Source organism: Culex pipiens, chromosome 2, assembly GCF_016801865.2.
Source record: "Culex pipiens pallens isolate TS chromosome 2, TS_CPP_V2, whole genome shotgun sequence".
NCBI classification, from domain to species: domain Eukaryota; kingdom Metazoa; phylum Arthropoda; class Insecta; order Diptera; family Culicidae; genus Culex; species Culex pipiens.
The window spans coordinates 174,216,169-174,227,782 of NC_068938.1; the positions used below are offsets into that span (position 1 = coordinate 174,216,169).

Genomic DNA, 11,614 nt, shown 5'->3' on the forward strand with positions numbered 1-11,614 from the left:
AATATGTGAAAATTTTATGTCAAGATTATTTTTTTAAGTTTTGACACTCAATTTATTTATTGAGTCTTTCATGAACAGCCTTAAGGGCCGGTCATAACAATATTTTGAAAAGCCGTCGCGGGCCGGATGAAATGGCTTCACCGGCCGGATCCGGCCCGCGGGTCGGACGTTGGGCAGGCCCGATTTAAGCTTTCTTTGTCATAGTTGTATAGAGGAGAAAATTGTGACGTCAGAAATGAACTTAAGTCACTCAAAGTTCATTTTGTGAGTGACTTTAACAGTAACGCTCCCAAATTTGTTTGAAAACAGTCAAAATTCAGTAAACTTATGCAGGGTGATAACTGGGGCTCCTACCCTATGCAGCGTGAATATAAAACTTGCATTCAATAAATGTTTGCAGATCTTTAATGCACTTGCATGCAAGTATTAATGAACTGCAGATCTCTCCCCATGCTCGCGCAGACTTTTCTCCCAACCCAACCCCGGCAACCCTGATCGCCTGTCAGAGAAGGTTTTCATTCGCGTTTCGCGTTTCGGTTCGTCGTCGTCGTGCAGAAAAAAAAGCAAAATTTACCAAGTGTCCGCAGAAAATTCGTGACAGTTCCGTCGGAAATCGGTCCCACTCGGTGGGGGGCATCCCGTGTGCATTGAGGTTCGTCGAGGTCGCGCCCCGGATTGGCCGTTTAATTGGATTACGCACGGGGGCAAGTTCGCAGCAGCAGCTCGTTTCGTGGCTGGCTGGCGAGGGTCGATTCCCTCTCCCCCACCACACCGCACCTGGCCCCGCACCTTCCGTCTGCTGGTTGGCTGTCGCTGTCGGTCGGAGGCCACCACCAAGTGGAGCGCGGGAGGCGGAGGTGGAGTGTGTGTTTTGTCGTCCCCCAAAAGAAGAAGAGGAGGGTGCCTTAGCAGCAGCAGCTGTGTTTAGTGCGGACGGGGAACGCAACCTGTCGTCGGAAACTGTGCCACCAGCTTCCGCGGAGAGCCTTTCGAAATGTTCAACAACTACGGCAACGTCATGATGACCGATCCACCGTTCCGGAAGGTCGAACAGTACTCGCCCAAATCGTCGCCGAGGGCGGGCGGTGCAGGGGGGCGGTCCCCGGTGGTGGCCCGCCAGGACTCGTCCGGAACGCTCAAGACCACCATCCAGCTGGGGAAGAACCCGTCGATCGTGCACAGTGGGCCGTTCTATCTGATGAAGGAACCACCAGGTAAGCGAGGGAGGAATGTGGTGGGGAGAGGGAGAAAGGGAAGGTTTATTACGTTGAAAGCAATGTTTTATTTGCATTTTTAAGAAAGAAACACTTTTATGATAAAGATTTTGCCTGATTTTTGCAGTACAAGGTTGAAAAGAGTGATATCGAGTTGCTTGCTAGAAGTGTGGAAGGAACTCGTAAGGTTTAAGTAAATAAGTGATTGACTTTAACAACTTCGCAAATTTTCTGAATGGGAAATTTGAATTTGAAATTTTTGCCGTAGAATTAAAGTTAAAAATTAAATAGGAAAACAGATCTACAATCATCTTATATATTTTGAATGCTTTTATTGTTTTATGTCAACATAATCATTAATCATACTTGCATTTTTTCAGTTTGCGAATAAAAGTACCAAATTTTCCCAAAAATTAGTCCAAATTAGTCGATAATATTATTTAATCAACGAATGTTTCTTTCTTCATCCAACCCCCAACCCGTAGGCGAAGGCGAACTGACCGGCGCGACCAACTTGATGGCCCACTACGGCCTCGAGCACTCGTATAGTAAATTTAGCGGTAAGAAGGTGAAGGAACAGCTCTCGTCGTTCCTGCCGAACCTGCCCGGCGTCATCGACGGACCGGGACATCTCGTAAGTATCCGCTTCCAATTATCCAGATCTGTAAAGTTCAATCGAGCCAGCGACGACGAGGCTTTACTTTTACTTTTATTTCCTTGTTGGTTCGTTCGTCGGTCTTGAGATTCGACCTGGCTCAACGCTTGAGGCTTTTCTGGCCGTTTGTGCACAGCACAATGATGATGTAAACGCAAGTTCAACCGAAAACTGTTGTTGTTCAGCATTACAGCTACTTGGATCATCTGCTGGGGATTTAATTGATGCTATTTTTTCAGATAGTTTGGTTCTGTTTTGGATTTGAACTTTTTTTAATTATTTTTTGAAGTGTCAAATCGCTATGATCCATATAAAAAGTATTTAAATTTTGCTTAAATAGCGTTTGGGCGATTCTTGGCCGAAGGGACATCAAACATATTTTTTATATGGACCATGAACCATTCGATGTCTCTGTGATCTCTTATGCAATTTGGTAGGAATTACAACAATGTAACTGGGCAAAACAATGTAAGTGGGCCGATGTCAAAGTGTAAACAAAGAGTAAATTAGGAACGAACAATGCATTTTTATCACTTTTGAGTTAATAATGTAGTTTGGTTCAAAACCGTGTGCTCTTTCAGAAAAGCCTAAAACATCCAGTACTTTGTTCTAAAAATCAGGAGGAAATCCAGTTTTTTTTTCGCGAAAACTTATGTGTGGAAATAATATAATAAATGTTATAATTGGATTCTACATAGTTTCAGGCTTGCGAGCAGTGCGTGGCCGAATGGTAACGCTGTCCGCTTTGTAAGCGGATGATTCTGGGTTCGATTCCCATCTGCTCCAACCTTCCATCGGATGAGGAAGTAAAATGTCGGTCCCGGCCTTGGTTGTTAGGCCGTTAAGTCATTCCAGGTGTAGGAGTCGTCTCCATGCCATAAGTACAAACAACACACCAAACCAAGCCTACTCCGGTGGAATCGCTGGCGGCGGTTGGACTCGCAATCCAAAGGTCGTCAGTTCAAACACTGGGGTGGAAGGTTCCTTGGAGTAGAAAGAGGTTTGGGTGCTCTCCCAATTCAAGCCTTCGGACTCCTAAGTTCGAGCAGAAACTTGCAATAGAGACCACAAAAGACCCGGGGGTCGTCAATGTGGATGGTTTGATTTGATTTTTTTTTTTTGATAGTTTCAGGCTTCTAAATCCTACTTTTACAAAGTTTCAATAATTTATAAACTCCACATTGGACGAAGTATTAGATGCAAAACTCTGATATATCATATTTTCAAGCACCTCAATCAGCAAAATCAAACCTCAAAACCACCTCTGGAATCCCGAAATATCTCCGGTGGTCAGGGACCATTTTTCCAATGCTGAACATAGGATTAATTTCCCGTCGAATGCAGCTGGGTAGATCAAAATTGGGCAATTTTTCACAAGGATACAACATTGAGAATTTCCGTGACGATACAACGCAAGCAAAACAACCTTTTTGGAGAAGTCTGCGTTGTAACGTCACGAAATGTATAGTTGCTTCATAAAACAGCTTAATTGTTTGTCAAAAACTAGTAATGGCATTCGATTCAGCAGTCAATTTTACGTGAAAAAACACATGAAAAGTCTAATTTATGTTGCTTAGCAGGATCACAGCCTTTTCAATAAAATATTTTAAAAAAAATCTCCACCGTTGTAACGTCACACCCCGTCACACTACATATTCGCTCATAGAACAGAAACCAAAACGTCAAATCCTAAACCCAATGTTGCTTTTTATGACATTTTAACGTTTTCAGAATCTGTCAAAATAGTAAGGTGTTTTCTTTTAAATTTTCGAGTTATAGCCCAAAATACTGAAAAAAGAAACGTCAAACCGTTGTAACTTTACGGCATAATGTGTCATACACTTGCCCATTTACATTGTTTTACTTGAATAATCTGTATCACATTCATAAAAAAAATCAACCCTAGTGAGCCCGATTGATTAATCAGTAGGATATTTAAATTAAGCTAAATTATCAGCATTTTTAATTTTCTTTTTTAGATAAATTTTTATTTTTTTTTTGTTTTTATTTATTTTTTTTTGTGCTGCCAGAAGAGAGTGAAGAAAATTTTGATGTGGTGTTATGAATTCTGTAACATTTTAAATAGTGGACGAATCTTTTCGTACTTTTCGGCAAAGTTGTTCCCTGGAACACGGACTATGAGCTCATGAGGTTTTTGAAAAATGCAAAAATCGTTAAGGGGCTCAAAACTGGCAAAAACCAAAACGCACCGATTTTACGGGTTAAATCCCATTTAAATTTCAAAGTGAATGCGCCAGGTCCTGTCGCAACCAATCAAGTTCATATTTGGGATTTGGGGTCAGTACACCTAGGCGATCATGCCCTGAAATGCTCGCAATATTGACCCCAATTTTTTTCTCAGAATATTTCAAATTTCAGCGAAACTTCCAGTGTAATCAACTGAAAACAATTTAAAATGCATTCCCCTTTGTTTATAGGGGCAGTGGGGGCAGAATGGGCCACCCTTGGATTTGGGCTTTAGAATGAGCTTTAGAAACTATAAGGCAGGGGTGACCAAAGTATGGCCCGCGGGCCAAACGTGGCCCGCGAGGTTATATTTTGTGGCCCGCGGACCCATTTTGAATGATCATGTAAAATGGCCCGTTGACCACTTGTAAAGTGATTTTATACTTTTTCAAAATTAAGGTTTATTTTAAACTTTTATATGTTAATCTTTTTTTATTTTTTATTGATAAAAAACTTATGATTTACCAATATTTTGATCCCCACTTTAGGATACAAATAATTTGTTCAAAATATTTTATAATTAAAACAATTTCACACGTTTCAATGTGAGTGAAACTAGTAAATATCGTCAAAATTTTCATCAAACATTTTTAGAAATATTAAAAAACGTTCAAGTTTGACTTAGGTAGAATTCTGTAATAGTTGCTAAAATGTAAGTTTTCTTTATTAATTTGCAAGTCATAATGACACTTTTATGAACTGACCCTCAAACATACATTGCACTTCCTTCGGGATTCGAACACAATACAGTTAGATAACGAATCTGATTGACTACCAACTGATTCAGGCAGACAAAATGTGGAAAGCGGAGGATCAAGTTTGTTGCAAATATTTTACAAAGCCTCCACCATTATTAAAAAATTGGCTCAAAAACCAGGAGCAAAAATATATTTTCAAAAAACTTTAAAAAATGAAATTTAAGTGCAATCAGCTGAAATTTATTAAATATGCATTCCTTTGCATTTAGAATCATTTGAGCATGTTTGGGTTTATAAAAAAAATGAATTTTAGTGAATTTTCGATGAAATAAATAAATGTTTTTTCGCTAAAATGTTTTTTTTGTCGAATCTTTTTTTTAATAATGATTGCAGTTTAACTATACGGAAGCTTAAAACATTTTCTAACATTTTTTTCATTGAAATGTTGAAATTCTGGCTCTCAACGATTTTTCATTAGCCACACTTAATTTATAGATAAAATTACGCCTTTAGATGAATTGTTCAACATGTAATGTCACCATTTTCGAAATATAAAAACAAAACTTTGTTTTTTTTTAACACAAGTACATTCAGCTAAAAACTTTTTTTCAAATACCTGAAACAATAAAATCAACGATACCGATAGAAAACCGTTATTTTGTGGTTTCTATTATTTTGAATTGATTTTTTTTAAATAACAAATTAAATCTTTTAAATTAAAATAATGTAATTTAATTTTTTTTTTCAATAACCTTTTTTTGTAAATTTGGCCCGCAAGCTCATTTGAGCATCAAATTTGGCCCGGCCTCCAAAAACTTTGAGCACCCCTGCTATAAGGCAAGGGTCTCATAAAAGACGTCAAATAGCATCACCACACCGAAAACAACGTTTAAATTCATTGTATTTGTTAAAAAATGTAAAATTTCCCTACAAAACCACCTAAAATCTATATTTTTCGAGGTTCTTAAGCTTTCTCAAAAGTTAGATTGTTTGAAAAAGTTTATTCAATGTTTAGAATGTTACCAGGAGCTATTAAAAAGGTAACCAAACAACAACGGAACCTTCAAATCATTTAGAGGCTTGGTGGTGGAAGAGTTAAATAAAAATCCATTTTGGGGCAGAATGGGCCACCCTTATCCTGCCTTATAAAAACAATCAAAAGTTATGAAAATTGGATTAAATGAATTATTTCACTCCTGGTAGCTTCACAAATCACGCTTAATGCAACATTAGTTGATTTGTTGATTGTTTTGATGCTTATTTGTGAAAATAGTGTTTTATTTCGACATATTTACACTATTTTCAAAAAAATTTGTTTTGTTAAGTGACTATTTTTATAAAAGTGATCAAACTTCATGGAAATTATGTTGGAAAGGTCCCTTTAGTAATTTCTTATCACCCTCCAACGTTGTATTAGACAAAAAAGGTTGTTTTCTAAGGTGGCCCATTCTGCCCCGCACCCTGGAAAGTTAGTCGAAAAAACACATTTTTTTAAAGTGCATCAAAAATAGTTTTAAGTAAAAATAATTCATCAACCAATCAATCAACATTGAAGGGAACATTCCAAAGCATAAGCCTACTACACTGAATTCATAAATTTGCATGTTTTTCTATGGGTTTTGGTGCATTTTACTTAGGTGAACCATTCTGCCCCCCTGCCCCTAATTATGTTTAACATGTTTAAGTTTGCTTAAAAATATTTTAAGTTTTAGTAAATGATCAATGTACAGCACTGCCGTTCTACGCATAATTGTCCCATGGCAGTTTTGGACGATTTTGACTTTATGACATTTTTAAGTCTAGTTTGATGTGTACTTTAAGAAAAACATAAAATCTGGTACTTTGTTCGGAAACTCATTAAAAAAAACACCAAGTCTGTTTGTCCCATCGTTAAACTTCTACGCATAATTGTCCGACCAAGTATTTTCTTACGCGGAATCATTAGTTTTACTAAGCATTATATCTTGTTTACCTGTTGTATAGCAAGAGAATCACAAATAAGAATGATAAACTGCTAACTGGGGCGATTAGGGACTCATAGGGAGAATAGGAACCCACAGGACAATTATGCGTAGAAACACAGAAATCGGTCGAAAAATTTCAATCGCGTTTTTCTCAGTTGCACTTTTTTGAACATGGGACAATTATGCGTAGAACGGCAGAGTACCGCAATAAAAAAATGTTTCGCAAAAAAATATTTGTTCGTCCAAACTAATTTTTTTTAGAAAACTAATGGTTGCAAACCAACTGTACACGCTCGTTCAAAATCACTCAGTTTTCGGCAAAACCGAACGCCCATGTTCGCATAAATATCCCATATGCAAAAACAGCAAGCTTGTCAAAATGCAAGAAAAGTTTGTACCACGCATAATGCTATGTGTTAAGTTTCCACGAAGAGACTGGATTTCCTCCAGATTTCTAGAACAATGTTCTGGATACTTTTGCTTTTTTTTTCTGAAAGAACACACGCTTTTAAAACATACTGCATCAATAACTATAAAGTGAGGAAAATGTGTATAGGACATTTATACGAACAGGGGCAGTATACAGCTTTATCAAAAAATCAGTTTAGTAAAAAAAAAGTGTTGAAAATCTGTCAAAATTTAGAGTTTATTTTTATTAGGTTTTATAAACATATGAAAGACAATAGTTTATTGGATCTTTTAAAAAAAAAACTCTGGAAATCCACTATTAACCCTCTACAACCCAACCTCGCTTTTAGACGAGCTTCGATTTAAAAAATCTTCAAAAATCCATTTTTCAACCAATTTTTGATCTTTAAAAAGCGTTGGGAAGAACAATTTTAGAAAATTTATAGGTTGGAAGTTTAACTTGTTTTATGTGACTTTGCCAATGTTTTTAAACTGTAATTTTTTTATGGGTCAACTTTGGCTGTGTTGTTTACTACCATTTCTATATTTGAAGTAAAAAGAATTATGCAGTAATTTTTCTAATGTCCCAGACTATGCCTCTACGCATTTTTTTACAATTTAAATGTTAATGGTGCCAATGATCCTAGTGCATTAGTTAAAATTTGGGTATACATTCTTTTTTATAAGCACTATGGACACCACTTCATGCTACGAGAACTCGCTTTGCCGCAGCCCCAGGGCTTAAGCGTTGACCGATAAGCTGTCTTCGTGAACCAGGTAGTTCTCCGATAGTGAAAATATCACAATTGCACAAGACACCGCTGCTTCTGTGACTTTTTCACTATCACAATGTGGGATTTAGTTTGGGACTTCAGGATAGTACAATTCCAGAGTTTTTTTTAAAGGTCCAATAAACTATTGTCTTTCATATGTTTATAGGACCTATTCAAAAAAAACTCTAGAATTGATTTGTTGCTTAGCCTTAGCATTTAAAATAAACCTGTTTCCTTTCCAAATCTATTTGATGTTAAAGTTAGTTGCAATTGTTAAGTTAGAGTAATACTGTCAATAAACTTTGATTGATGTAGAGTAGAATACTAGGCATTCTTTTATGTCAAATTGTCCATAGAGTCTCGATCAATCAATAATGTAATGATATCGGACAAAATTCGTTGATCTGTTGTACTAACGGTTTTCGGATTATGGTTGTATCGACCATTGTTGCGAATCGAGGAACTACGTAAATGGTCATTTCTTTTTCAAATCGCGATTTCTATCCTATTTATATATCAGTTCATAAATTTTTATTGTTTTTGATAGAAGTAGTTCTACAACAGTTAAAGGAACGTTTACTTTTGAACATTAAGTTTAGAGGATTTTAGATTAAAGTTTAGATTGTCAATCCAAAGTAGTTAGCAAATGAATATTTGGACTTAAATGAATAATTGAACATTTTGGCAGGCCAAGTGCGAATGATTCTGATGATATCTCTTCAGTTGACGCTCAGGCGAGGAACATCCTGGAAGGAGCGTCACTGACTACGCCCGTAGTCCTGTTAGATCTTTCTTGATCAGGACAGTATAGCTCTGGTTCCTTGCAAGTGTCCTATTTTCTTACCTCCACGTTGGCTTGGTTTTCATGATGACCTAGCTGGTGGCCTGTGGAAACGGATCGTAAACCTTTGACCATCGAGGGTCAGAGTCGAGACGGCTAGAAGAAAGGGGCGCGTCAATGTGGGAAAGGGAAGTAATTTGTGATTGTAGACGGTATTGTTTTGATTCGTAGTATGTTGAGTCAACTGCTGTGGATGTACCTGAACGTTGCAAAACGGGGTTTCCTCTCTCCTTTCCATTTCCAGCTACCATCTGTCATCTGTTTATTTTGTTTCACTGATTTTCTTAAACGGCTTCTGTTTACTATCCTCCATTTGATTTCGATTTTACTTATTTGATTCTCTTATTTCTCAACGCTTTTCCATTCCATTTTACCAATTGATGCTGCTGCAACAAACTGTCTGCTTTCCCTTAATTTGGCAGCAATGTCAATTTTGTTTATCATGTGCCTTTTCTTTATTTATCTATTTCAATAATTTCTCATCTTCCCTGTAAACTGCCCCCAATACAATCTAAGCATGTTTGTTACCTCTATTTATTAACTATTGTTAATTTCTTTATCTTCTTCATAAATTACTATCTTTCTTTTACTATTGATTCTTTACATAGTATATTTCTTTCACTGTCCATTGTTTTGAAACTTCACCTTTTTCTTAAGCAAGTGAGGTTCGAGCCCTGACTCAATTTATGGAATGATTAAAGGATTAACACAAATATTACTGTTGTACTTTTGAAAAACTTTTATAAAATGCTTAGGACCAAAATATTGTAACAAAACACCGCGACAAAAGAAATAGCAACAGATAAACACGACTCAACAATAGGGAAGATTTCAGAAGAAAACAATACACAGTAAATAACAATTAGTTTTTGAATTCAATCTAAAAATATAACAGTTTTTGCTTTATGAAAGTTGATAGGCACACTATAAATGGTTAGGCGCTTATACTTACATCAAACCCTACGTAATGTACCACCCCCGGCCGAGTTAAAATGCGTAACCGGAAAAGAAGGTGTGCATGCCTGGCACGAACACTCAAAGCGTGTTCTAGCGTGCTGCTCGTACTGACTCAGAGCAAGGGTGAGATGTAGGTGTAAGGGCAGTGCGTGTTCGTCGGGAACCTGGTGCATAAGATCGGTCAAGGCCCGTTCTTACACTGAAAATTGCGAATTGCGAATTGCGAATTAAATGAATAATTGAACATTTTGAATGTTAATGGTGCCAATTTATAGCAGAAAATGTGAAAAACAAGCAAAAAATTGAAAAAGTGACTGTAAAAACATGAAAAAAATAGATAGGCAAAGATGTAATGATAGGAGGAGGTAGAATAGGCCAAATACTACTAAAAACAAACATAAACTAAACAAAATAAATGCAAATTAAAATACTTAAAATGAAACAAGAAAAACATAAAACAAGAGAAGTAAAGTTTTTCGTAGAACAAAAGTTGTTCAAAATGACCTCCTAAAAACGGGAAAAATGAAAAAAAAATCTATAAAAAAAATTTGGGCAGTAGAGGGTTAAGTATTTGAATCAAGTAAAAAACTAAATATTCAAGAATAGTTCGTAAAATAAAAAAACTAAAATTTCTTCTTTTCTCCAACAGGATAACAGCTCCCTCAGAAGCGTCATCGAAAAGCCACCAATCGTGGGCAAAGAACTTCTTCCCCTCACAAGCGTACAATTGGCCGGATTCCGTTTGCATCCTGGGCCGGTAAGAGATTCCCATGATTCTTCAATCCATGACCATAATTCTATCTTTTCCTTCAGCTCCCGGAACAGTACAAGCACCTCAAGACGGCCCCCACGCGGAAGCATAAGAACAAACACAAGAAACACAAATACAAGGAGGGCGTGGCGCCCGCGTCCGAGCAGTCCTCGCTGGAGGCGGCCGGCCTCGACACGCACGAGAAGAAGCACAAGAAGCAGAAGCGCCACGAGGACGACAAGGAGCGCAAGAAGCGGAAAAAGGAAAAGAAGCGCAAAAAACAGCGCCACAGTCCGGAACATCCGGGCAGCGGGACCGGCCAGTCGTCGTCGTCGTCGATGCAGGTTCCGCAAACGCAAGTCTTCTAAAGAGCCGTCGGCGCTGGTTGTTTGATTTGAGCAGCAGCAGCAGCTGGAGCGCGGCAGATTTAATCAAAAACACACACACACACGAAATTCATTAGAAATACACACACACAGCCCCCAAACATCGTTAATGATAGTAGTAAGGAAAATTTATACAATTTTAAAAAGCAAGCAAGCATATTTTTTGTTCTCTGGCAAACGGAAGCTTGGCTTCTCCTGGTTTCCGGAGCAATCACAGAACTCTCTCCTCCCCCCTTTTTTTTAAGCAGCGAACCGAGAGAAAAACTGAACATAAACCAACTTAACAGTATGATAATGGCAAGAAAACAAGAACATCTAAGCTTAAGATCCTCCCACATACTAAAACAAGCTCGTTTTTCTGTTGTTGAGGCATAAATTACCAAGTTTGTTTTTTCTTTCCGAAGTGATCCTTGCTCGAAAGTGATTTCCGACGAGTCCAGCACGAAAAAACATTTAAAACAAACTTTTCAAAAGAGTGCCAATGCAAGTGTTGCGGGATGCCAATCTGACGAAACCCCCTCTAACTTTTATGATTGAGTTTCCTAAAAAAAAAAACAAAAGTTAAAACGGATTAAGTGCCCCTAGCCATGTAAGCCAGAACAGTGAACTTATGGTTAACCAACCCTTTGTTAAGTTCGTCTTTCTTTGATATCCAACTCATGTGCAAGTGAAAGTTGTCGTCTTTCAAGTGTTTTTTGTCTGTCTGTACAGAAAACAGAA

At 37.6% G+C, this 11,614-nt stretch overlaps 1 protein-coding gene across 1 annotated transcript; it reads left to right on the forward strand.

Moving 5' to 3' along the window:
• Positions 1 to 502: 502 nt before the first annotated feature.
• On the forward strand, positions 503 to 11,614 carry LOC120416998 (mediator of RNA polymerase II transcription subunit 19). Its single transcript, XM_039578940.2, has 4 exons — positions 503 to 1,214; positions 1,700 to 1,848; positions 10,407 to 10,514; positions 10,571 to 11,614. Exons 1-4 carry the CDS (start codon positions 995 to 997, stop codon positions 10,874 to 10,876), a joined length of 783 nt encoding a protein of 260 aa, XP_039434874.1. The 5' UTR covers positions 503 to 994; the 3' UTR covers positions 10,877 to 11,614.

What these genes read in the sequence shown, in the direction of transcription:
- LOC120416998 (XM_039578940.2), top strand. Translation starts at nt 995, where the DNA reads ATGTTCAACAACTACGGCAACGTCATGATGACCGATCCACCGTTCCGG. An exon ending in TCGACGGACCGGGACATCTC is followed by an intron (nt 1,849 to 10,406) that starts GTAAGTATCCGC and finishes TTTCTCCAACAG; the next exon opens with GATAACAGCTCCCTCAGAAG. An exon ending in TCCGTTTGCATCCTGGGCCG is followed by an intron (nt 10,515 to 10,570) that starts GTAAGAGATTCC and finishes CTTTTCCTTCAG; the next exon opens with CTCCCGGAACAGTACAAGCA.